The 25508-nt window shown below is 28.3% G+C and overlaps 3 protein-coding genes across 8 annotated transcripts; 2 read left to right on the top strand and 1 right to left on the bottom strand.

The window, feature by feature from the left end:
- Nucleotides 1-2660: 2660 nt before the first annotated feature.
- On the bottom strand, nucleotides 2661-6918 carry LOC547521 (ribonucleotide reductase small subunit). Its single transcript, NM_001250804.2, has 9 exons — nucleotides 6665-6918; nucleotides 5509-5669; nucleotides 5098-5146; nucleotides 4889-5015; nucleotides 4112-4177; nucleotides 3892-4008; nucleotides 3588-3750; nucleotides 3405-3475; nucleotides 2661-3018 (listed from the first exon to the last, which is right to left on the bottom strand). Exons 1-9 carry the CDS (start codon nucleotides 6813-6815, stop codon nucleotides 2904-2906), a joined length of 1020 nt encoding a protein of 339 aa, NP_001237733.1. The 5' UTR covers nucleotides 6816-6918; the 3' UTR covers nucleotides 2661-2903.
- A 1938-nt stretch (nucleotides 6919-8856) lies between these two features.
- On the top strand, nucleotides 8857-12751 carry LOC100802118 (endo-1,3-1,4-beta-D-glucanase). The gene is made up of 7 exons (NM_001406481.1): nucleotides 8857-9059; nucleotides 9380-9401; nucleotides 10036-10165; nucleotides 10591-10681; nucleotides 10843-10932; nucleotides 11898-11998; nucleotides 12343-12751. Exons 1-7 carry the CDS (start codon nucleotides 8912-8914, stop codon nucleotides 12481-12483), a joined length of 723 nt encoding a protein of 240 aa, NP_001393410.1. The 5' UTR covers nucleotides 8857-8911; the 3' UTR covers nucleotides 12484-12751.
- A 683-nt stretch (nucleotides 12752-13434) lies between these two features.
- LOC100801591 (endo-1,3;1,4-beta-D-glucanase) lies at nucleotides 13435-20394 on the top strand. 6 transcript variants are annotated; one of them, XM_041017465.1, is made up of 10 exons: nucleotides 13436-13810; nucleotides 14749-14770; nucleotides 15468-15532; nucleotides 16879-16971; nucleotides 17231-17252; nucleotides 17891-18017; nucleotides 18341-18431; nucleotides 18614-18703; nucleotides 19442-19542; nucleotides 20023-20394. In XM_041017465.1, exons 1-10 carry the CDS (start codon nucleotides 13663-13665, stop codon nucleotides 20164-20166), a joined length of 903 nt encoding a protein of 300 aa, XP_040873399.1. In that variant the 5' UTR covers nucleotides 13436-13662; the 3' UTR covers nucleotides 20167-20394. The 6 variants fall into 6 exon arrangements, with proteins under 6 accessions (XP_040873402.1, XP_040873399.1, XP_040873401.1 ...); XM_041017467.1 differs by having other exon boundaries at nucleotides 15464-15525; XM_041017466.1 differs by having other exon boundaries at nucleotides 13444-13810; nucleotides 20026-20394.
- Nucleotides 20395-25508: the final 5114 nt, after the last annotated feature.

The raw sequence follows: 25508 nt of genomic DNA, 5'->3' as shown, positions 1-25508 counted from the left end.
GTTTTGTTTATAGAAATTGTCGTAATTAAGTCATTGCTTGCGATGCTTTGACGGCAATTCTGTTAAAAATAATATTATTAACTAAAATTATTATTTAAAGGCTAACCTTTCATCATTAGCATGTTCATTTAATTAGTATTTTAATTGAGTATTTATTTATATGCGTAATACTAGTTATTTTGTGTTACTTTACTCTGATAAACTCATATAACATGTGTGGCAAAGTATTAAAATTCTCTCTAGTTCGTATTTATTCATTACTAACAAAGTGGTATTCTGTAAAAAAAAAACACAAAGTGGTATATCCGTTCACATCAGCGCTGTAATTTCGTTGCATTACATATGTGTGCTAATTAATGAGATCAATAAATTTGTTGTTACGTTTTGTGTTTCACCTATTTAACACTTTACCGAAATCATACAAACAAATTGATTCCTTTTTATAATTTTAAGAACCCGAAAGTGAAAACAATTTTTGTGGTGGTGGTGGTGTTTATTTTATTTTATTTTCCTTTCTTTCCTTAATTTATGCTCTGTAAGAAAGCCACGTACGTACCACTTTTAATTACTATCTGTGTGTGAACAGTACATGTTTAACATTCTAACATATCATGTTGATCTTGATACTGTATGTATGACATTAATTAAAAGATTGTGACGTAGTTGACGAAGAAAGAAAAAACTGAATCGTACACGCTGGCTGCTCAGGGAAACTTAATTGAAAGGAAGACTACTAAAATGTACACGCCATACGCAGTTTTTTTCTTCTTGTGTTTTGTTTGGATTTTTTCACGAAACTGCGAGATGCTGATTTCCGAAGGAGTGCTGTGTACTTAACAATTTGAAACTGCGAAGAAAATTCGAGGTGTTAGTACTTTTGGTTTCCTTTATATTTGTTCTTTCTTGAAATTTAGTCTTTTCACTCGAAGGTTACTTTGTTATATTCTCATTATTCTGACTTTTTGTTTGGTTGTGTATTTGCTTCATTTTCTTATTAATATATGCAGTTTGAATTCCTACGTTGAAAACACACAAATGTGTAGAATGATTTATAGAATTCCCCGATTTAGCTGAGCAGTTTGTGTTTGAGTAACATATCCCATCATTGGCGACGTAATATATAACATCACCCATGACCCGTGCACTGCATGTTATCTAAATCTCGATGTGTCTCGAAGGTCAAATGTCAATCCTTTTTTTATTATCTTACTCCTTGATCTTGATGTAGATAGCCTTGGAGTTTGATTAAGAGAGTTAACAAACTGTGAGAGAAATTGAGAAATTAGAATGTGATGAATCTAGGTGTGTATCTGATTTTTCGTTGGATAATCATGTTAAAATATCAGTTATTTTTAAGTAATTTTTTACTTATTTAGTTTCATGATGACAAATTAATTCTGAGTTAGGAATCTATTATTATAAGTTAAAAGTGACTTTAGATAATTTTTTGTGTGATTAAAAAAATTTATGCTATATTTTACTATTAATTTTTTTTAAAAAAATCCAAACATAAATTACATCCTTTCAAAATTAATTTTAACCAAAATTAAAATTAATTTAATTCAAAATAAATTTTATTAATGTTTATCCAAAAATGATAAGTTACTCTAATAGAATATAAGTTGGTTCGACTAATTTATAAGTTAGTTTGATCAAAATAATTTTGTTTAGTATATGAGGTAATTTTAAATATAGCAAGGAATTTTTTAAAAGATTATAATGTGATTGGTAAATAAATTATTAGTATTATTATTTAAATGTATTTGGTTATTTAAGTTAAAATCTATACCAATCAATTAAAAACTGAAGACAGAGTATTTGGTTGAAAGAAAAAGAATTGTTTTTAATATAACAAGAGTATTAGTAGTAATTAACATGTATACATGTTATTAGTATAAAAAAAACATTTATACATGCTAAAGCACATAAAATCATAGCACAAAAAAAGTAACATTAGCACAAAAACAAAAGAAATGTTAATTATAATAATTAAAAAAGATTAAAAAATGTATGTATATGGATTAAAAGAAATGTTCTTCAAGTATAGAGACTAATATAAAAAAAATTGTAATTATAAGAATAATTCAACCTAGTTTTAACAAGCAAAAAGAAATATGTGGACCAGATTAACAGAATGACAAATGGTTCAATGGAGAAAAAGAAAAATTGAAATCAATGGACCATTGAACTACATCTGATTCACGTTTAAGGCACCACCTTCAATGATTCACGCTATAATATTATTCAATCAATTCATTTTATCCAAGAAATGTATCCACGTGCGCTGCTTCAGTACTACAGTTTTAATTTATAATGGATGGCAGAACCAAGCCAAATGCAAGAAAAAGGAAGCCAACAAATCAAGTGCTAAAGCTATCTCAGCTCCCTTCCTTTTCAAGAGGAAGAGACATGATAGATAATAACTCTGTGGCTCCTTATTAACGGAGTCCTTTAAGATACAAGATTCAGGATGAATTTATTTAAATTTATTTGTTGAAATAAATATTTATTTTAATAAAATAAGTATTTTTTTGTTTTTTTAATATTTTTATTTAAACTGTTTCTGTTTAAAAAAATAATTTTTTTATTCATTTTAATAAGTAAATCCTACCTATTTTTTTAAAAAATATTTTTATTTTAAATTTAAACAAACTCAACCATAATCACTAATGACTATGACTAGGCCGTTTTGGCTACCGTTACAAATATTACATGCCATTAAGAATATAACGAAACATATTATACAAGTGACCTGAGTGCAGATAGATACCAGCGGCTAGGAATCACTTAAGTTATGTGTGTAGACTAAACATGTTACTGAAAAAAAAAATAGTAAATGAAATTTCCGATGCCTAATTCAGTATATCCGCAGAATAATTGAAGCTGAAACAGATAAATCATAATTAGAAGTCCTCATCAAGCTTGAAAACAAAGTTTTTCCCGGCATCTTGGAGGCTTGACATCACAGACGCTTTTTGATAATCACCCACCCTTCTCTCGAAAAAGTTGGCCTTTCCTCTGCGCAATCATGAGTTATACTAAGATCAACACTGAGTAACAATGAATAAGGTATGCATTTAACACAAAAACAAGCAACAATAGCCCAAGATAAGATGTGTTTGCTCGGCCAAAAAATGCTGCAAAGTAAGAAAGAATTTTTGAATACCAGCGTATCCAGAAGGCATGTTTCATTTAGTAAATGAGAATACAACTCAATAATATTAATAGGCACCGTGTGTACGTTCAGGAATTAAAATAAGAGCATACTCTAAAATGGTATAAATATGCAATGCACTGAATACAGGTCAGACCTAGCTGAAGCTCATTAATCAATTCAAATCAATATTTTTTCAAGAACAATAATATAGAAATAATAGAATAAACTAGATCTATAGAATACTCACTGCAAAGAAATAAACTCCATCCAATCAAAGGGATTTTCCACATTGTACTTTCTTTGGTACCCCAAGGCAACCTGAAGGGTAAAAAGAAAAGCAGTTAACCAACCTCAGTGGAAGGGGAAAGGGGAGAGAATCAACTTCCCTTCCCATCTTACACAAGTAAAATGAAAAGTTTTATTGTCATACCAACAGCCTGTCAGCAACAAATTTTATGTACTGGCTCATGAGCACTGAGTTCATGCCAATCAATGCACAGGGGAGGGCGTCACACACAAACTCAGTTTCAATTTCAACAGCTTCGTGTACAAGCTTATGAACCTGATCAGAAATTAGCGGCTTCCGTAACAAACTGCAGGCAATAACAATGCATTGACTAATAGTTTCCTCCTCAAAATCTTATCAATTCTCCAAAACAAATATGAGAACATATTCCAGTACATCCATACATTTTCATTCTATTTAGAATAATGAATGAAAAGGTCAACGCTACCTGTACAGAAGACAAGCAAAATCACAATGAAGGCCCTCATCTCTAGAGATTAGCTCATTTGAGAATGTCAAACCTGGCATCAATCCTCTCTTTTTAAGCCAGAATATGGCACAGAAGCTGAAAGCAAATCCCAATTGAAGTTACGCAGAAAGTAGGACATCATAACTCACATAAAGAAACAAGGAAAGGCCTATAAGTTGTTCTTTCTTGAGACAACTACCTTCCTGAGAAAAATATCCCTTCAACGCATGCAAAAGCAACAAGTCTCTCTGCAAATGAAGTGGAACTGTAGTTCATACATGAAGAAAAGTCATTAGAAAGCAATTTCTATGTTCCCATTAGAAGATATGAAGCAACACAAAGTTAAAGAAAGTAACAACAAAAGAAAGAGCAGATAACAGCAAAACATAAAATCTAATAAGTTTATGATCACAATTCACAAAAAGATGGAGCAATATTTCCTATGAAGAAACTAAAGAGTTGTTCACAGAATGAAGTGTGTATATCCCCATTAAATAATAAAGTAAATGGATCCACATAAAAGCCTCCATCCAGAAGTTTATAGACCACAAACTTCAATGCCTTTTTGTAAAGTAGCACTGAAGTAACTCCGTACATATTGGACATACACATTACACATGTATTAATTCTGTGCTTGATTTCTAAACAAGTACATGAATAAAAGTCTACAGAAATAATATGAATGAACAATATACACAGCTCACGTACAATTCATTTTTAATATTTCTTTCTTTTCACAAACAATTTTTATGTTACCAGTGGTTTCACTCTGATTTTCGATGAGAAAGTAGTAGATAACATAAACCCAAAAGTCACTGGCAGACTGGCAGTATATTTCTCAAATATCTATATTTTGGCCTAGCAGGCTAGCCCATTAGGCCAGCCAGTCAATTTCTTCAGACAGGGCCAACCTTTAACTGGTTCATTGAATTAACAAACCTTGTTATTCAGAGTGTGAATAGAATTAATTAGTCACCTATGAATCCAACTCAATGCCCATTCTGCCTTCCTTGCAACACAAGGCAAATTTTCGATTGCATTGAATAATTTATGTTTTTCTCTTGAATCTTTAATATACGTCTCCAGCAGCAAGCTGTACATCTCTGACAAAAATAAAACTTCAAATCAGGAAGCAACCAGACATTATGCTAAGGAAGAGAAGAAGACATCAACTACAAGCTATACCTGAATGAATATTCTCCATTGCTATCTGAAACCCATAAAATGCCCGAGCCTGCCAATAATCATAGTCTGATGGTTAAATACTAAACAATAAGTCAACAGATGAAATGCTGCCAAGAAATGAATAATGGCCAAGTGGGGGGTGTCTAAAAAATTTGAATTTATTTTTTTAAAAAGTAATGTTAAACCAAAACTACTATGAAAATTTAAAGTGCTCCTCCTTGAAAAGTAGAATAAATATATAGCATAAAGCGAACAGCAGCAGATTCCACCACTGATTATTCAATCTAACAAGTATCTTAGGCAAGTCAGTAATATGTTGTCACAAATATAAAAGCTACTTTGATAACTTGAAAGCAGAGTTAGTGAGACATTAACAAAATAAGTAAAACACAAGCTTTAAACAAACATTACCTCGGGAATTTGAACATCACTCAGAAACCTTGCAGCCAAATTCTCCAAGACAATTCCATCAGAAGCAGCAAAAAAAGCTAGGACATGTGTTATGAAGTGCTTCTCAGAGACAGACAAGGTCTCCCAATGTTGTACATCATAAGAGAGATCAACCTCTTCAGCTGTAACCAACTTCCAAGTTATTAAAATTGAATGATCAGAATGCTTAATCCAGCCAATCACATAAAAACTATATGGCTCAATTACAGCTTTGAAGGGTGGCTCACTTTGCCAAAAAAAAAGTGACCATATACTTCAAATATATATAAAACACATTATAAAACATAAATCGAATGCTCAGTATTATTTCAAGGTGTTCAGTGGGCAAGACGCAATACTGTTTCAGTATCAGTGTAATATGCACCTTGATCAACTCTATTCTCAATCTAAGCATGTGATGATTTCATATTACATAGCATCATATTCTACTTTATTTTTGGTTTTATCAGAAACGTAGTCATTAATCTGCACAAACTAAACCCAATATGATTTAATTACTAATAGATATTAAAATGCTCAAATTAATGGTTGAAAAATTTGCATCATCTCTATACAGTTTAAAATTTACGCCGTAGTCCTCATGAATGAGTCTTCATTGGTTGTGCCCCATTCTCCTCTCCATATATATATATATATAAGGGAGAATGAAAAACAAAATCCCACAATATTTTGTAATAGCATCAGAGCCTACAAAAAAAAGAAAAATCTATTTCGAAAAAGTCAATTGGCTCTGTATGGATGTTAAATACCTACCCTCGTTTCATTCAAATTCCAAACGACGTTGAGACAGAGAGGTTGAAAAAAAGAATGCAAATGAAATCTAGAAGTGACAGACAAATCTCCCATATTGAAAAGACGGGACATGAAACATGTGTGACACAAACAGAGTACTCAGGCAACATACAAAATAAATAAATATGGAAATTGAAATTCGGCGCTGGGAATGGATTACTCAGAATTTCGATAACATCAGTACTGTGTTGAATTCCCATGCGTGGAAGTGAAATGTTATTAAAGCAGAGCAGAGGAAAAAGTGGAAATTAAGGAACAAAATTATAATGAAAGGAATGAAGTTTAGTTTATGGAATGATTAATGAAACAGTAAATAAGTACGAACCAGTCCAGAAACTGGCTTCAGCCTTCTTGTACATCTCCCAAATTTGCTTGTAGCGAATGGGGAACATGCAAAACCTCTGGCTTTGCTCCATTAGAATTGGTTCTTGTTCATCCCTTGCTTTGTCTACTCCATTATTTTCCAAAGACCCCATTGTTTTTGGATGAATAGAATAAACCCTACAAAAACCCCTTATCTATCAGAAAGCACGCTGATCCAAGACACCCAAAACAGACCCCTATAATCAATCATTCCGATTTTCTGTTTTTGTTTTTTTCCGCCCATGTTTCAACCGTCCACAGATACTATACGACGACGTTTATGCTTCAGACCCTATCGTTTTTTCTCTAAATAAAACCCCTTTTTTTAATTAGCCTTCAATGCAATTTTGGTCATAACCTATATTTCATTTTGCAATTTTGTACACAAATTTAAAATAGCTACATTTCATCTTTCTATCTTAGCCACTAAATAGTAATTGAAACTAATTTTAAGTTTATATTTTATCTTTAAAATTCAAGCACGCTCTTCTAACGTGTATCTTTTTTCTTACAGCATACCACTTTGTCACTAATCAGAACTAAGCAGCATTAAAATATATATTCTTATACTTTTAATATCAATTGAATTATTTACATTAGTTTTTATTTCTTTCCATCTATTATTTTTATATCTTTAGTTCTATCTTTGAAAAAAAAAATTAGTTCTAAATTAAATTTCAATATTTTTTTAAAACATCAATAATTAAAAATAATAATATATCATAAAATAAATTATTTATTATAAACCTAAGTATAATTTTAAGTACCAATATATTTATTGATTATACAATTTAATTATAATATAATTTATATATTTAGAAGTAACTTTCTATAAGTTTTAATTGTGTATTTAGCCTCTGTTGCACATGCTATAATACTAGTTTAAGATTTATTTTACTTAGAAATCAATCATTGATAATAATTTTAGTTATTTTTATAATTATTAAAAATAATTAGCCAAGAAATTTAAAGAAAGAATCATGTGATTATTGTAATAAAATAATATTATATTATAAAAATTTAAAAATTAATTAAATAAATGCTATTTAAATATTTATAAATAAAATATGTGATTATTTTGCCCATATTTCTTCAGAAAAAATTAATTGTTTAAATAAAATTTTTATCTCTTAAATTTGGGTTGATATTTTTTGTCTTTGAAATTATCTTTTTAAGTCATCAAATTTCACAAAAAATGCTAGTTTTAATTCCTCATGATGTTGTTAGACAGAATCATGTTAACATATGTTACGTGTAATTAATTAACTGAGAGAAAATAAATCATATTAATTTTAAATTATTATTTAATTATAATTATAATTTATTATGTATGATAAATTTATTGATTTTTATAGTAATTAGTTTAAAAGTTATAGCAACGATCATTTATAATAAAATGATAATATAAAATATTTTCATATTGTTAGTAAATTATTATTAAACTCATCAATCAAATGACATGATTTTATTATTTTAAATTTGACCTAAATGTTTTTCCTCTAAATTTAAAAGTAAATTTTGTTGTTTTCACAATTTTAAAAGTTATTTTTTAATCCTACAAATTTAAAAATCATGTTGTTTTGTCTCCCCGCCCCCCAAATTTTCTATTGTGAGGAGTGAGGACATGGTTGTGACTTGTGAAACGATTCGTAGGATTCAAAATTTAGAACCGAGGTGATTGACGGTCAATCGCATCAAATCGTATCAATTGACGTCATTGCTAGCGTAAGTTTCTAGTTAGTAATAATATTTTGCCGAATAATATAATTTTATTGTTCTCTTTAAAAAAAATATTTACATGAATTAGTTCATAAGATTCTATTAGCCAACTCATTAATAAATTCATCCTTATTAAAAATAATTTATGTAAAGGAAATATTTAATCTTCAAGAACTACAGTAATATTATATGAAATTAAGGAGGAACACGTCCACATCAATTGATCCATGAGTTCAGTGCTTATGTATTATTGATACAAAAATACTTATAGCATTAATTAAAAAAATACTGTTATATGTAATTTTAAAAATAATTATACTGTAAATACATGCTAATTAACCTTATTATGTTAAAATGATAAATAATTATATATATATATATATATATCTATATATATATATATATATATATATATATATATATATGAATAGAGATAGAGCATGAGGCAAAGTCAACAGTGAAGAGGTGTGACAGAGAGACAAAAGAAAAGATGTCAGGGCCTCAATGCTGTTCAAATCCACCAAGCTTGAACCCCGGTGGAGGAGTTGGGCATGTGGACAAAGTGGGTGGTGTTGATTCCTATTTCACTGGATCTCCTCACTCCAAACTCGCTGTTCTTATGCTCTCCGATGTTTTTGGTATTAATTTCATCTCTTTGTCTTTTTTCTTTTTAATTAAACTCTTTTTTGACACTTGACACTATATCATACTGCTTTGATATTCTGGATTTCTTATTATTTGTGTGGCTATGAATTTCTTCCATGACTTGTGTCTCTTAAATATTTATATATATGCATATGATTTCTTGCCCAACTGAAAACTACAAGTGTCAGCATTTTGGCAGCCTGTGGTTTATATACTGAATTGATAATTTGATATACAGATAATCTTTTTACAGTTATTGCCTTTAACCAAAATCTTCTTTTAACTTTGAATATCTTTTTTTTTTTTTTTACAGGATATGAAGCGCCAAATTTAAGGTATGGTTAATTTTCATGTCGGTTTTCTATGTCTAATTTGCTATGTTTTATAGTCTGGTTATCTGTTCAGGCAATTTATTTTGGTCTCTTCTGGCCGAGTTCAAAGTAGTGTACATTTCATCGCATTTGATTCTTTCTCTTTATTTTTTGGGTGATTGAAATCCAATATCTGTATGAATGAGAAAACTGGTGTGTATATCTAGGAATGCAAATTTATGTTTTCTTTGATCCAATTGCTCATATATAGATAAATGAGAATCACAAAGTTTGTGAAAAAAAATATTCTGCAGTATATTCTATTTGAACCTACTTGTCCTCTTTTAAACTACTTGCTCACATATTTTCTTAGAATACTAAAAACTAACAAGGACATATAAATGAGATTTGAAGAGGAACAATTTGTGAGAGTAATGCTGTAAGCTGAATATAATATGTTAGATTAATTTTAAGTTCTATAGATAATATACCTTTTCACTTGAAATTTTTTTCAAGGTTTTGGTAAATTACACTGCCAATACAATCAGTCTGTTTTATTTTGCTCTCTTTTCCCATACCCTGTCTCCATCTCTCAGTTTCATGATGAATGTAATGTAATGTGTTTTTCTAGTAAATAATAATGTTCTCTGTTTTGAAGGAAGCTTGCTGACAAAGTTGGGGCTGCTGGGTATTATGTAGTTGTTCCTGACCTCTTGGATGGCGAACCCTTTAATCCTCAGAATTCGGACAGGCCCTTTCCTGCTTGGATAAAAGATCATGGACCAGTGGTTAGTTCTTATATTGAGCCTGTTTGGATTAAAATGTTTCAGTGTAACTCTGCCTACTACGTAGCATAAGGCCCAATTCATGAAATGAGGAAGGCGAAATTTTCTCCTTCAAATATCCATTTGAAGTCACTGAGAATCTAAAAAAATATAGATTCATAATGATGCTTGGTTGTTTATGTTATTTTTTCTTTTATAAATAAAACACAATTCTGTGGTTTTACTGAAATCCAATTTTTGCATCCTTATTGAAACTTTGAACACTCTGACTGGATTTAGATGTCTAGTTTATGTAATGTTATTATGACTTTAGCCACTGGACTGCCACATTTGTTGGCAGTTGGATTTGTGATTGAACATTATGAATTGTCTCAAATCAGATACACAAAATGGTGACATTCTCTGATGCTTACGTATTGTATTAATAGGAGAAAGGTGCTGAAGCTACAAAACCCATAATTGAAGCCTTAAAAAGTAAAGGTGTTTCAGCTATTGCAGCTGTTGGTTTTTGTTGGGGTGGTGAGTGCCTACTTATTTTCTGTGCATCCCCCTCTTCCTTTTATGTTGAAAGCAGATTCAGATCCTCTTAGGTGTACTTATTGGTTGGATTTGAAGTTTTAAGGACAACTAAGTTAATAACTGAACTCACAGAATGTACTATATTTTCTTCTTTCTCTCAGCAAAGGTTGTGGTTGAACTTGCGAAATCCAGACTGATCCAAACTGCAGTGCTATTGCATCCATCATTTGTCTCCCTGGATGACATCAAGGGTATGAATTTTCAATATTTAGATTATTTTTTCCCCTTAATATGCATAATCTTTGTTTAGGGAATGCCTCTTAGCATCTACTAAGGGTAAAAGGCTACTAAAATTATGTTGCAGTTTCTTGTTCAAAAGAAAAACAAAACAAATACCATCAATTTATGCAAGTTTTCGAGTAAAAGAATGTCACTTGCTAAAGGATCATATTTATCTTCATGCAGATGAGAGATATATTTTTGTAATATATTCTTTTTCAGTAATAACTGTAATTGTATATAATTAACTATTAAGGGAAGAATTGCCTTTGTTATTCTATTTATCTTTTCTTTCCATTATTTTGTTTTCTTTAATTTTTTTAACTTACTAAAATTATATTGACATCTACTGTTATAATGATATTCATTACATTTAGTGCATGTTTGGGATTGTTTTCATGAAAACATGTTAAAAATCTGCAGAAAGAAATTTGGCTGAAAGATATTTCTGTATAAAATTTTAGTAAAACAAAAATGTGTTGACTTGTAATTGGATCATTAAATTTTTTTTCTGAAAGATTAGCAACACTTACAACGTCAATGGAATGTGTTTTCAATGCCTGCTTTAAATTTTTTATGTAATATGCACTTGTATTATATACAAATGATTATATATTGGTGCAAGAAATTAGGAATTCAATTGCTTGTAGACTATGTATAAGATATAAGACAGTTTTTTCTGGATTATGCATGCAATCCATGCTCTAGAGGTCATAGGGGTAATTTACACTGATATATGTTTTTTTTACTTTTCCTGTCGTGTATTCTTCTTTTGCAACAGTATAATGATTCGGAGCCTTTTCCATACAAACTCATTCACTGGTCATATTTCAATGATTGAATAAAGACAAAGAAAAAGAAAAATCAGAAGCGGATTTATTAAAGCAGTGACTGTGATGTTCATGTTTTAACAATTAACTGTTGGTCTGACATTCAGGTGTTGATATTCCAATTGCTATACTTGGAGCCGAGGTAGACCAAGTTTCTCCTCCAGAGCTTGTGAAACAATTTGAACAAGTCCTAGCTGCTAAATCTGGGGTCAGATGATTTGTTCTTTCTTTTGTGGTTATCTGCCATCATTTTATGTTTACCTTGATAATTTCACAATGTTATTTTTTTGTGATCTCTCTCTCTCTCTCTCTCTCTCTCTTGTTAATTACAAGATTTCTGTATGCAGTCAAGTCAGCTTGATTAGCTTTTTCACATTTTATGCAATATGTGTTTTGGAAATAAAAAATTACACAATGGGGTACAAGTTGTACAGGACAGCAGTTTTTGTCAAAGAAATTGTCTATTTTTATTCAGTTCTTTAATTTGGACATATACAAAAATCTCTCATGTATTTAGATATCATTCATGAACATATTTTTTTTTATGTTCAGGTTGCCAGTTTTGTTAAAATATTTCCCAAAGTTTCACACGGTTGGGCTGTGAGATATAACACTGAAGATGCAGAAACCGTAAAGGTGGCAGAAGAGGCCCACCAGGACTTGCTGGACTGGCTTGCTAAACATCATAAGTGAGACATCTTGCTCTGTTAAGACTGTACAATGGAGTACTTGAGTGAAGGATGTAATGTAAAATGGTACTCAATCAACGTAGCTGTAGTTTGCAAGAAAATAAATGTTGTATTGTTACATGTTGGAAGTGGATCTTATTGCTAGATGATCCTAATAATGTTGCTTTCCGTGATTTGAGTTTGGTGGACAATTGTGATTTGAGATCTTAATAAATCATATTTTAAAACCTTTATGTAAAATGTCTTGTGTATAAGCTGAATAATTTGCGAAAGGAATTTTTTTCCCCTCCACAGGGTGATCTTGTTTCACTAAGATCGAGAATGTGTTTTAGATATTTCATTTATTTTTTGAAAGGGGAACTTTGAAATTTCATTCAGCCAAAGGCAAATTACTACATCAGAGAGAAGCAATCCCTCAATCTGAGGTGGGGCTTCTATCCAAAAGTTCTCTAGCTAACTGAGCTAAAGAGTGTGCAACTCTATTTCCTTGTTTTAGATATTTTCATAAACATTGTAGTTGACACTAACTCCATCAAACTTATGTGACCTAGCTCTTGGAAGGCTTCGTTTGAAATTGTTGATAACTAGGCTCACAATTATTTTACACTATAAATACATGATGATGATTAAACACTTTTTTTTTTAAAAAGGATGATTAAACACTTAATTTATACTATCAAGAAGTTCGTGTCATTCATTGCTTATATATATTATGATAAACTATCTTAACATGATAAATATAACAACATAAACGTCAGGGCTAACGCATGTTGGAATTTATTTTAAACCTTTAATTCCTCTAGAGTCTACTGCTTTGCTTATGTGACAAGACAACGCTACCTAAGCATTTTTAAAGAACTAGTTTGTTAAACGATAAATAATTTAGACCAATGAGATCAAATCTAAAAATACGTTAAGAAGTAAAATACTTTCACGAATAAATGGTTGGTCCAAAAGGTTTTATGTTCGGGTTTTTTAAGCAAGTAATCAAAGGTTTGAGTATTGACTCTTGCACATGAAAAGAACTTAGTTGAGTAGTGCTAGCTAGTAGGGACAACTCACATTTGAATACTGTTTGGTCTATAGAACTAGAAAGAGATTAATCTTGATCAAGGAAGATACTCTTTACAAAGATATACGTAGCAAAAAAAAAAAAATAGTTTATTGTTAAGAAAACAAAAACATGTCAGGGCCTGAGTGCTGTTCAAATCCACCAAGCCTGAACCCCAGTAGAGGATGTGGGCATGTCGATAAAGTGGGAGGTGTCGATTCCTATTTCAGTGGCTCTTCTCACTCTAAACTCGCCCTTCTTATGCTCTCTGATGTCTTTGGTATTCTTCTTCTTCTTTGCCCATTTCTTTCTCAATTTCTCTTTGCCTTCATTCTTTTTAAATTGTTTTTCTTTCTAACACAACATAGATGTTTTTTTATAAAATATAGTTATAATTGATAATAAATAATTTTTTAAATATATAAATTATATTATAATTAAAATTACCAACATATAATTAATTTAAATGAAACTAGTTTCAGATTTCTTAAACAAGATTATGGATTGTTGTTTTGTGGAATATTTCTCAAAAAACTGCTGATATTAAATATTTAAATTTAAAGATAAAGATAAAAAAAAATACCTTAATAATTGATTAAGAAAATAAGATAAAAGAAGAACAGTTTAAGATTGTTGAGAAAGAATATTTTTTGTTGATTATATTAACAATGATTACTAATAAAAATGAGTTCTCACTCTGAATTGACAAATTTGATGAATATAAATTTAAGTAACTCCAAATCCGCGGTCTATGGATATTTATTAAAATATAGATTAAAATAAAAGGTAAAAAATTAAATTAAAAACAATTAGTTTTTAAATATATGTTTATACTAAAATAAATAATTTTAAAACATATTTATACCAAAAAAATAATTTTCAAATAAATACTAGTATTTTTATATTAAAAATAAATAAATTAAAACAAATTATTTTATATATAATTAAGTATTAAATATTTAAGTAATTTTAAATTGAAAGTATTCACGAATAGAATACTTTAGTACCTGCTTGTCCCATCCGCTAATAAACATGCAGAAAAAAAATACATTTATATGCATATAATTCAACTGAAAACTAAATAAATCAGTATTTTGATGGGATGTGGTTTATATAGTGAACTCATTTTATACATATAAACTTCTAACAGTTATTATTACCTTTAACCATAATCTTCTTTTAACTTCACATGCTCTTTTTTTTTTTTTTTTTTTGCAGGCTATGAAGCGCCAAATTTAAGGTATGGTTAATTTTCATTTCTGTTTTGGGTGTCTAATTTTTATATGAACATACTATATTGGCTTCATTCTGTCCGAACTCAAAGTAGTGTTCATCACATTTGATTCTTTCTCCTTTACTTTTTGGGTGAGTGAAATCCAGTGCCTACTTATATGAACATTGGTGTGCAAATTCATGTTTTCTTTGATCCAATTGCTCATATATAGATTAATGAGAATTAGAAAGTTTGTGAAAAGAAAATTTCTACATCATACTCTGCTTGTCATCTTTTAAACTACTTGCTCATGTTCTTTAGGTTCAGGGGATAGTGATATGATTTCAACTTCTGTGGGGTGGGGATATGATCAATTGATCATCTATTCTTTTATAATATTAAAAACTAACTGGGACATGTGAGTGTAATTTAGAGAGTAATGATTTGTGAGAATATAATTCTGTATGCTGTATATAATATGCTAAATTAACAAGAGTTTTAATTTGCATAGATGATGCCTTTGTGATATAATTATTTGATTCATTATGATATCTTTTCACTTAAAAATTTCCCAAGGTTTTCGTAAGTTATACTACCAATACAAATGGCTGGTTCATTTTGCTCTCTTTGCCCATTCCCCATCTCCATCTCTCCCATTCTCACTATGATGTCAAATGTAATGTGTTTCTCCAACAAATAATACTGTTCTCTGTTGTGAAGGAAGTTTGCTGACAAAGTTGCAGCTGCTGGGTATTATGTGGTTGTTCCTGACCTCTTGGATGGTGAACGGTGAACCCTTTAATTATCAGAATTCTAACTGACCCTTACCTGTTTGGCTAAAAGATCATGAACCGGTTAGTTCTTATGTTGAGTCTCTTCGGATTATAATTTTTACAAGGCCCAAGGAAGGAAATGAGAAAGAAGAAATTTTCTCCTGCTTGCAGTATCCATTTGAAGTTCTTGAGAATCTAAAATAAAATAGGTTCATAATGATATTTGGGTTTTTATGTTTTTTTTTTCCTCTTTTATTAATAAAAAAATAAAACAAAATTTTGTGCTTCAGCTGAAACCTAATTTTTGTATCCTTAATTCCTTATTGAAACTGAGCACTCTGATTTTGGAAAATGTATGGTTGAATTTAGATGTCTAGTTTACATAATGTTATTATCAACTTTATAGGCAGAGGCAGTTTTGATTTGTAGATCGATTATTACAAATTGTCCCAAATCAGATTTACAAGATGGTAACATTCTCTGATACTTACCTGTTATATTAATAGGACAAAGGTTCTGAAACTGCAAAACCCATAATTAAAGACTTAAAAAGTAAAGGTGTTTCAGCTATTGCATCAGTTGGTTTTTGTTGGGGTGGTGAGTCTCTCATTCTTATTTTCTGTGCATCCCCCCTACACTAAAACCCACCAGGGAAAAAGGTCCAAGACCGTGAATTAGCCATAACATAACAACGTGATTGGTGCCTGTATTTTATTTTATTATTAATTATTAATAATTTAAGGAAATGAAATAGTTTCAATCTATAATTATTCAAACCACAAACATTAGAAGACATGATTGCTTAAATAATTTATTATCTTAACTTTATTATTCTTATAATATCACATAAATTTTGTTAAGCTTTGAAGTAACTTTTGTAACAAGTTAATTTAGTATTAATATACTTTTAAGGATATTTTTTCAGGTACACAAAATTAACTAAAAATTTCTGAAAGTATAATTCTTCACTCATTTTAGTCTAAAATTAATAATATTAACATACTTTTAAGGATTAAAGTGATGATAAGTAATTAAATTTAAATACTAATAAAAATATACAAATTTATTGAAGTTATTTTGAATTTTCATACTTTCAGTTATGAATATGATATGACTTTATACTTTTAAGAACTAAAAATAATGAATGATGGGATTTAAAAATGGTGAGAAATAAAGAAATGTAAAAAAAATAAAAATGGAAAGGAGAGGCTTGGTGTAGCATGTCAATAAAAACAGCCAAGCGTTTTCTTTCTTCATTAAAAAAACGTGTTAAACTAAAAGTGTTGAGAGTGTGATAGCGCAACGGAACAATGTCAGGACCTGAGTGTTGCTCAAACTCACCAGTTCTGAACCCGAATGCAGGAGCTGGCCACGTTGAAAAACTCGCTGCTCTCGATTCCTATCTCTCTGGTTCCCCTAATTCCATTGCCATTCTTCTCGTCTCCGACGTTTTTGGTACGCTATCATCACAATCCCTGCTTTTCTTTCTCCATGCTCTTATTCTTGTCGTTTTTCTAATTAAGGTCCTGTTTGATTTATAGAAGAAATAAATAAACCTGGTTAAAGTTCTTATATTATATGTAAACTCTGCTTTATCTATTGAGTTTATTATATTGACGGTATGTATTTGCGTCATTTTTTATTTTTTTTTACTTTTATAGTCTTTAACATTAGTATTGTTTTTTTAACTTAGCATGCTCAATGTGTTTTGCAGGATATGAAGCACCAAATTTAAGGTACGGGCTGATTCTCAAATCTTGTGTCTATTTTTTTGTTTATATTTTACTAGTCTTCTAAGTTAGTACAAATAGTAGTTTGCCTCTCATCATATTTGATTCTAACTCCTCTTTATTTTGGGATGATGCCTTTTAATGATAAGATCAATGATTCATTGTGTATTTCTTGGGAGCAAATACGTGTTTCCTTGGATGCAATTACTCATATAGATTAATTAAAATTTACAGAGATTTTGAAAAATATATTCTACATTTTGTTCTAAATAAACCCACTTGTCCTTTTTAAACCACTAGCTCACAACCTTTGGGTTGTATTGAATATTGATAGATTTTTTTTATTTTGGTAGAGAAATAATCAAAGAACATCTATTTCAACATGTAACTATAAATTAGAGAGTTATGATTGATTCATGAAAACAATGCTATCCTCAAAAGTGATGTGCCTGCTCATTTGTTTTATTGTGCTGTCTACCTTTTTAGTTTTTTTTTTTTTTTTTTTAGATTTTGATAAATTATGCCGCCAATAGAATTTGGATGTTTCATTCTGCTCTCTTTGCCAATTCTCTCTTTCTCCATTTCTGTGATGCCAAATGTAGTATACCCCTGGGAAGTAATACTGTTTCTTCTCTGATGTTAAGGAACATTGCAGACAAGGTTGCAGCTGCTGGGTATTATGTGGTTGTTCCTGACTTTTTCTATGGTGATCCCTATAATCCTGAGAATGCTAGCAGGCCTTTATCTGTTTGGTTGAAAGATCATGGCACGGTTAGTTCTCATTTTAGCATAACTGGTTCTTGTATTTAATTATTTTAAAGTAAATTTGTTTTTTGTTTTTATGGAACCTCAATTTTCAGCAGTATAGAAACTTTGATAAAACTATAGTTCTGATTGTAGAAGATTACAGCTGGATTCAGATGTCATTTTTTGTGATATTTTAACACTGTAGTACTCAGCCAGTCCTATGTATTGAATGTTTGTTGGCACCTGCATATGTTTAGATTTGTAGATCAAATGTATCAAAATATGTGACATTGTTAAATTGTAACGCATCATATTCATTCTCTGATGCTTTCATATTATATTAATAGGACAAAGGATCAGAAGCTGCAAAATCCATAATTGAAGCTTTGAAAAGTAAAGGTGTGACAGCTATTGGGGCTGCTGGATTTTGTTGGGGGGGTAAGTACTTCTGTTCCACTTATTTGGAGTGCTTATTTTTTCACCCTCCTTTTGTGTATACACCAGTATATGTAGCACTTTCAGCTCCTCTTAGGCATATTTATTGATTTGATTTAAAGTTTTAAACATGACTAAGTTAGTGATCAAACTCATAGAATGCACTCTTTTCTTCATTCCCACAGGTAAAGTCGTGGTTGAACTTGCAAAATCCAGACTAATCCAAGCTGATGTGCTATTACATCCAGCATTTGTCTCTGTGGATGATATCAAGGGTATGAATTTTCAATATTTAGATTGTTTCCTAATTTGCATATTTGTTCACAGAAGATTAGTCTGCATCTTATAACTTATAAGGAAGAATGAAAATCCAAATTATGTTGCAGAATCTTGTCATGCCAATAATTTAAGCATGTTTGTGACTGCAGTCTTGCCTCACTTTCAGAATAATCACATTTGTCTTCACACTGACTTGCAGTGCATTTTGCATTTTGCATATTGCTGATGTGATAAAAAAAATATTTTCATGGCAAAGTTATGAGTAATATGTTCTTGATTAGTGAAACTGTGCATCAACTATTATGGGACTAGTTGGCTTTCTTTCTCATTTTTTTTTTTGTGCAATCAAATTGGCATCTACTTTTATGAAAGCATCATAATCATTACATTTAACAATTAATTTTAGGATAGAAATGGACCGGTGAATATTTTGTAGGTTAAATCAATCCGTTTGTCCCTGAATTATTTCTGAATTTTTAAATAGGTCCTTATCCTATGTTTAGATGAATAGAAACAAAATCGGGAGGAAAGAAACCTTTGAAATTTGAAAATTTCTCATGTTTAATCGAAGAGAAAATGAAGAGAAATATGTGAGAGAAGTTGAGTTGCAGAAACAAAAGAGTTAAATTCGTGTCCCCCGATTCAAATTTAAAAATTTTCTCTCCTTCCTCATTTTCTTTCCACTCGTCTAAACATAGTGAAAAAGATTTTCATATTATAGCTGTTTGCTTCAGGTGTTGATATTCCAACAGCTGTGCTTGGAGCTGAGATTGACAAAATGTCACCTCCAGAGCTTGTAAAACAGTTTGAACAAGTCCTAACTGCTAAACCTGGGGTTGTATTTTCTTTCTTTTGTGGTTATCTACCATCATTTTATATTACCTTTATGTTTTGCTAATGATATTATTTTGTGGTAAGTATGTTGATTCTTTTTTCTTTTACAATTACAAGATGTTGCCTTCTTTCTTTCTCCTTTTTTTGGCCTTTGATGGGTGCGAACAAGATGGAATTGATTCATGTACTTGTAGCTTAGCTTTGTTCAAATTTCATTTTGGCACTCCATTTTTAACTCCTTTGTATTTTGAACTTAGTTCAAATTTCATTTTTAGAATTCCATTTTCAACTCGTTTGTAATTTATTTCCAAGAGGTGTACACTTGACCCACAACCATTTCATGTTCTGAATAATAAATATGGTTTTTGAATTGAGGAGAAAGTTTTGTGTACTTTGTAATGAACTTGCTTAACATTCATGCACTCGAATTGAAAGTTGGATGCGTTTAAGATAACACTGATGAGTGGATATTTATGTGTAGCAGGTTGATTGTTTTGTTAAAATATTTCCTAAAGTTTCACACGGTTGGACTGTTAGATACAACCCTGAAGATGCAGAAGCTGTAAAGGCTGCAGAGGAGGCCCATCAGGACATGCTAAACTGGTTTGCTAAACATCTTAAGTAGAAATCTTGTTATGATAAGAGTATGTACGTGTTTAGACAACAAAATAAAACAACATAGAACTTCTATGTGGATTATTGTCATTTTCTGCGGTGGAGGATGTAAAACTTCTAATCATTCAGTGTAGGTGTAGTTTACAAGAAAATAAGTGCTGTATTGCTTGTAGGACATGCAACACGTTACTGAAAGTTTTATATGCTAATATATGATAAATAAAATATTATATGCTAATGATTAATGAATTTTGGATTTTAAGGGGATGATAAGAGCAATAATATTTAGGTAGTTTAATTAAATGTTGCCTTGTTTAGATAGTTTGATAAAATAAATAAAAATATATATAAAGGATAATACTTGAATTTAAAGTAACAAAGTTTCTTTGATCGCGTCATATGTTGTAAAGTTTTTATTGGGACCGGTTAATCTCGTATGTCAATATCTTGGAGAATATGTTGGAGAATTAATCCTTGACTTTGTACCTAAGGATACCTTGGTTCACATCCAAAAATATTGTAAAGTTTTCATATCTTTCGTTGTTACATATAGTCAACAACTAAATTTGTTCATATTGTTAGATTATTTGTTATTAAATTTCAAATGTTCAGTAAAAAAAATTGTTCATATTTTTTATTATCTTTAATTGATATATTTTATAAACTTAATAGATTTTAAATTAATGATAAATATGTAATTATTTTTTACTTTAAACTTTTATTTGCTTGAAAAATATTATTTCCATTAACAAACAAAAATATAATTTTTTTCTCTTCTAACAAAAAAAACTTTATCAACAGGTATCTTAAAATGAAAGAAATATAAAATAAAAAGTTTTCCTTTTAGAAACACTTAGTTATAAATTTTAAAAAGTTATTTAAAATTTTGATCAATAGGTATATCATGGTTATTAAAATTGAGTATTTTCTAATAAGATAATTTTATTTTAAAGATTGAATTAATATAATAATTTTTAAACACCTATACAGAATAAGAATTATAAAAGAAATAAAACCTTGTTATACATAATATCAAAATAGGGAAGGAAGGGACGTGGCTTTAAATTATGTGTTATTTTTTCCTTCTGTGTCAAAGGAAAACAATGTCAAAATTTCTATATGATTCTTTTGTCCTAGCAAAAAAAAGGAGACAGTTAAGTTATATATAAATATAAATTAAATAGTGAAAACATGTTAAACTGTGAAAAAAAAAAAGTAAATTATACTGACACAAAATTCCTTTATTTTTGTTATACTTACACTAATTTCTTTAACTATATGAAAAACATTACACTTATACCTTTTATACATTATACTAACTTACTTATTTGTAAAATATTATATGTTGTCTCCTTATACGATAAGTTGTTGTAAAAGTAAAAAAAAAAAAAAAAAAAGTTTATGCGATGACACAAAATCTCATATGATGCCATTGTAATTTGTTCCAAAAGTTATTAATATTTTTTGTGGAAAATAATTTTAATTAAATTAATTTATTTAATGAGAAATTAGACTCGTTAAATTATCATTAATTATATAGTTAACTAATTTTTTTCCTTTTTTTAACATTTTCTATTTTTTAATCAAATTAATAAATATGTATTTTAAATAATAGTGATAGTCAAAAAATAAAAATGAAAATAGACACAAGAACATGAAATATAATTTCCTGAATTGAGCATTAAGCATAATCAAAGAGATAAGGATAATTTATCTCCAAGAAATCAAACAAAATTCCCTTGGAGATGGGAAGGAAATCTTTTATACATAAAAAATTAGATCAGATAGTTGTCTTGAAAGAAAATACTTTAAGGAGCTATTCTTTAATAACAATGAAGTTTTTATGAGTTTTTTTCAAATGAAAGTTTTTTTTAAAAAAATTTCCTTAATCTTTTAACCTATCCTTTTCGTCTTTATTTTTAAATTGAATTTTCTTTTTTATTTTAAAAATCAATAGTTAAAAATAACCTTGTATGAAAATATAAAGTATTTATAAAAAATCTAAAAAATAATTTATATTTTAAAATACATATTATTATGAATTTAAATTATAATATATTTTTATATATTGAGAATATTTATTGATTTTAAATTTTAGTTATATGAAATGAACATTTATCTTGTGTACGTGTTAAAATACTATTAGTTTTAATCAGGAAAGAGATGAAAGAATTTAAATCGAGAGATTATGGAGAAAGAAGAGAGATTTCATGAGAGAACTTTTTTAGAATGAAGAATACTTACCTAGTAAATAGTAAGATAGTGTGGTTCTCCTTTACTTAAAGATAAGGGAATTTAAATTAAATAAAATGTGAGAGAGTGAAGCTCTCAATTCTATTTTATAGATATAGATTATAGAGGGTTAAATTTTAATAATATTTCAAATAAACTATCAATAATTTAAAGTAGCCTTATATCATAATATTATAAATTATTTTTAGTAAATTAAAGTATAATTTATATATTTAAAAATATTTATCTTTTATAAAATTTAATTACAATATAATTATACATTTAAAATATTTAATAATTATAAATTTTAATTATACAAACATAAACACTTATCCTATATATTACACAAGCTAAATTACTAGTTACATACTAGTCTAATAGAGTGATTTTCACCCATGAATGTAGATATCCCTACAAGTAAACAATTTATAATCTCACAATAATTTTTATATGAAATTAGTTTGTTTGTCTATATTTTGAAATTGAGAAATTATATGTAAACTATTAAATTTTAGTTCATTAATTGCTAATCCTTAGGGGGTCCTCATTAGTAATTAAACAGTTTTTAATATTTCTGTAAACTGTCAGTTAATTAATATTGTTGAAAGTGGAGGTTCCTCTATACACTGTCTTTAAAGAAAATATAGCTTCTAGTCACCCTAAATTTTCAATGCAATTAAAAATCAGTATAAGCAAGAATATATAATTGATAATTTAGCATATAAAAGCCAATTTATGACTAGGGCGGAAATGGCTTACGTAAGGCTAAGTCTGGCTATTTAGCAAAGGGCTACATTATTTTTTAATTATTTAGCTAAACAAATCAAATTTGAAGTATTATTTTAGACCAACAAATTATTTTGAATAATTAACTAGTATTTTAGTCTATGTAGAATGTTTATTTATATATAACTAAAACATATATAGTACAACATATAATACATGAATATTTTAAAATATATAGATAATATTATAATTAAAATTTATGATAAATATTTTATACATAAAAATTATATTACAATTAAATTTAAAATAACTAATTTTTTTAAGTATATATTATATTTTGGATTTATGATATATATTTTATATTGTGATATAATGTTATTCTTAATTATTGATAATGTTTTTAAAAATTTATTATAATCTAATAAATATAAAAATGATAGACTAAAATAGATAAAATGTTAAAAAAATAATTAGAGACATTTAATATGACTTTGATCTTTTTATTTTTTAAGTAATTTTAGTTTTCCTATTAAAAACATTTAATATTCAATTTAAAAAATAATTTTTTTGTCTTACCATCTAAATTGATGTGCTGACCATTAAGATACTAACGTTGATTGTGACTTAAGTGGCATTTTAGTATAATAATTATTTTTTAATTTATTTATTTATGATTGAATAATTCAATTTAATAAATAATTATTAAAAATATAATTTTTATTATTATTTTCTTATTTTCATATAAAAAAAACATGACACCAAAACATAAACTAATAAAATCATGATCATAAAAAAAAATAACATTAATCGCGTAAGATAAATTTTGCTACCTTAAAAAAAAAAGATAAATTTTGCTAGTTGCAAGTCAACGTTAACCACCAAAGCATTAAATTAAATGGTAGGACCAGATTTTTTATTTTTGAAAACTGGGAGAACAAAAATATAGAGAACAAAGTTACAGGTTATCTAAAAATAAGTATACAGATAAATATAAAAAGAGAGTGATTTGAAATAGTCAAGAAACTTGGTTTTTATGTAATGTTTTCAAACACTTGTGTATTAATAATAAAACTTTTTTATTTACTACTTTCTTCATCTCATTCTTGCAAGAATTTAATGATCTTGCACTAACATTAAATCATAATTTATTATCAATATGATTTTTAAAATAATTATCATAAAAATTAATAAAATTACTATATAAAATAAATTATAATTGGATGATGATATAAAATGTTTTACACTATCAATATATAACTTTTCTTTTTCTTTAATTTTATAAGATTAGTACACACAAAATTAAGAAACTTAACAAAAATATTATTTTCTTAAAAAATATTATATTTAAACTAAAATGTTATTATTTAATACGTCTTTGATAGTTAAACCAATAATAACAGGTATTAAATCAGCATATATTTGTAAAAAAAAATATTCATTAGACTTTGAAACTATAAAACGACTGTTGTTTTTGAAAAAAAAAAATAGAAGGGTAAAACAACTAAAAGAATATGATAGAGACGGTGGTATTTTTTTATTGGTGGATGAAAACAAAAGAAAAAACAGCAAAAGCAAGAAACTAAGGTCTAACAAAGGAGATGCTTAAAGCATCAGCAACATAGTTTGAAGATAGAGGGAGTATACGAAAGAATAAAACAATTTTAGAAATTAGTCTTATAATCATTTATTTATTTAATGTTTTTGTTGCTCATCATTGATAATATTATTAAGAGTATAAATAAAAAATATTATACTGATAAGTTAAAATAACACTTACTTTTGAGATTTTTTTTTTTGTCTAACACGATATTTATCATAAGATGAGAGTAATAATATTCTATGTAACATGATATTATATTTATAATACAATTATTTATTTATATATATATATATATATATATATATATATATATATATATATATATATATATATATATATATATATATCGTAAAATATACCTTAAATTAAGTTTTATATTTCTTTCATAGGATTGAAATATACATAAAGTAAGATTAATATATTATGTTAAAAAAATCTAGTTGATCCAATCTTGACTTATATATTTTGGATTTTGATTGGGTTGAATCCAAGTGTTAATAAAGAGATTAATGATCTTACCCTCATACTGTAAAAATTATTTTACTTTTACATTCAATTATAAAATTATTATTAATATGATTTTTAAGATAATTATTATAAAATTTATAACAATTATTATCCATAATAATTTATGATTAAATGATATTATTTTCTATACAAAAGTTTAGGAAAGTTAAATTCGAGAAATTTACTGAGATACTGACAAATCAACTAAATCTACCTTTGTTTACTTAATTGATTGATAATGCATAATTACACACCATTAATGGATAACTTTTTGCTGAACAAAAGTT

Source organism: Glycine max, chromosome 7 (genome assembly GCF_000004515.6).
Source record: "Glycine max cultivar Williams 82 chromosome 7, Glycine_max_v4.0, whole genome shotgun sequence".
NCBI lineage: Eukaryota > Viridiplantae > Streptophyta > Magnoliopsida > Fabales > Fabaceae > Glycine > Glycine max.
This window is presented reverse-complemented; position numbering and strand designations above follow the sequence as displayed.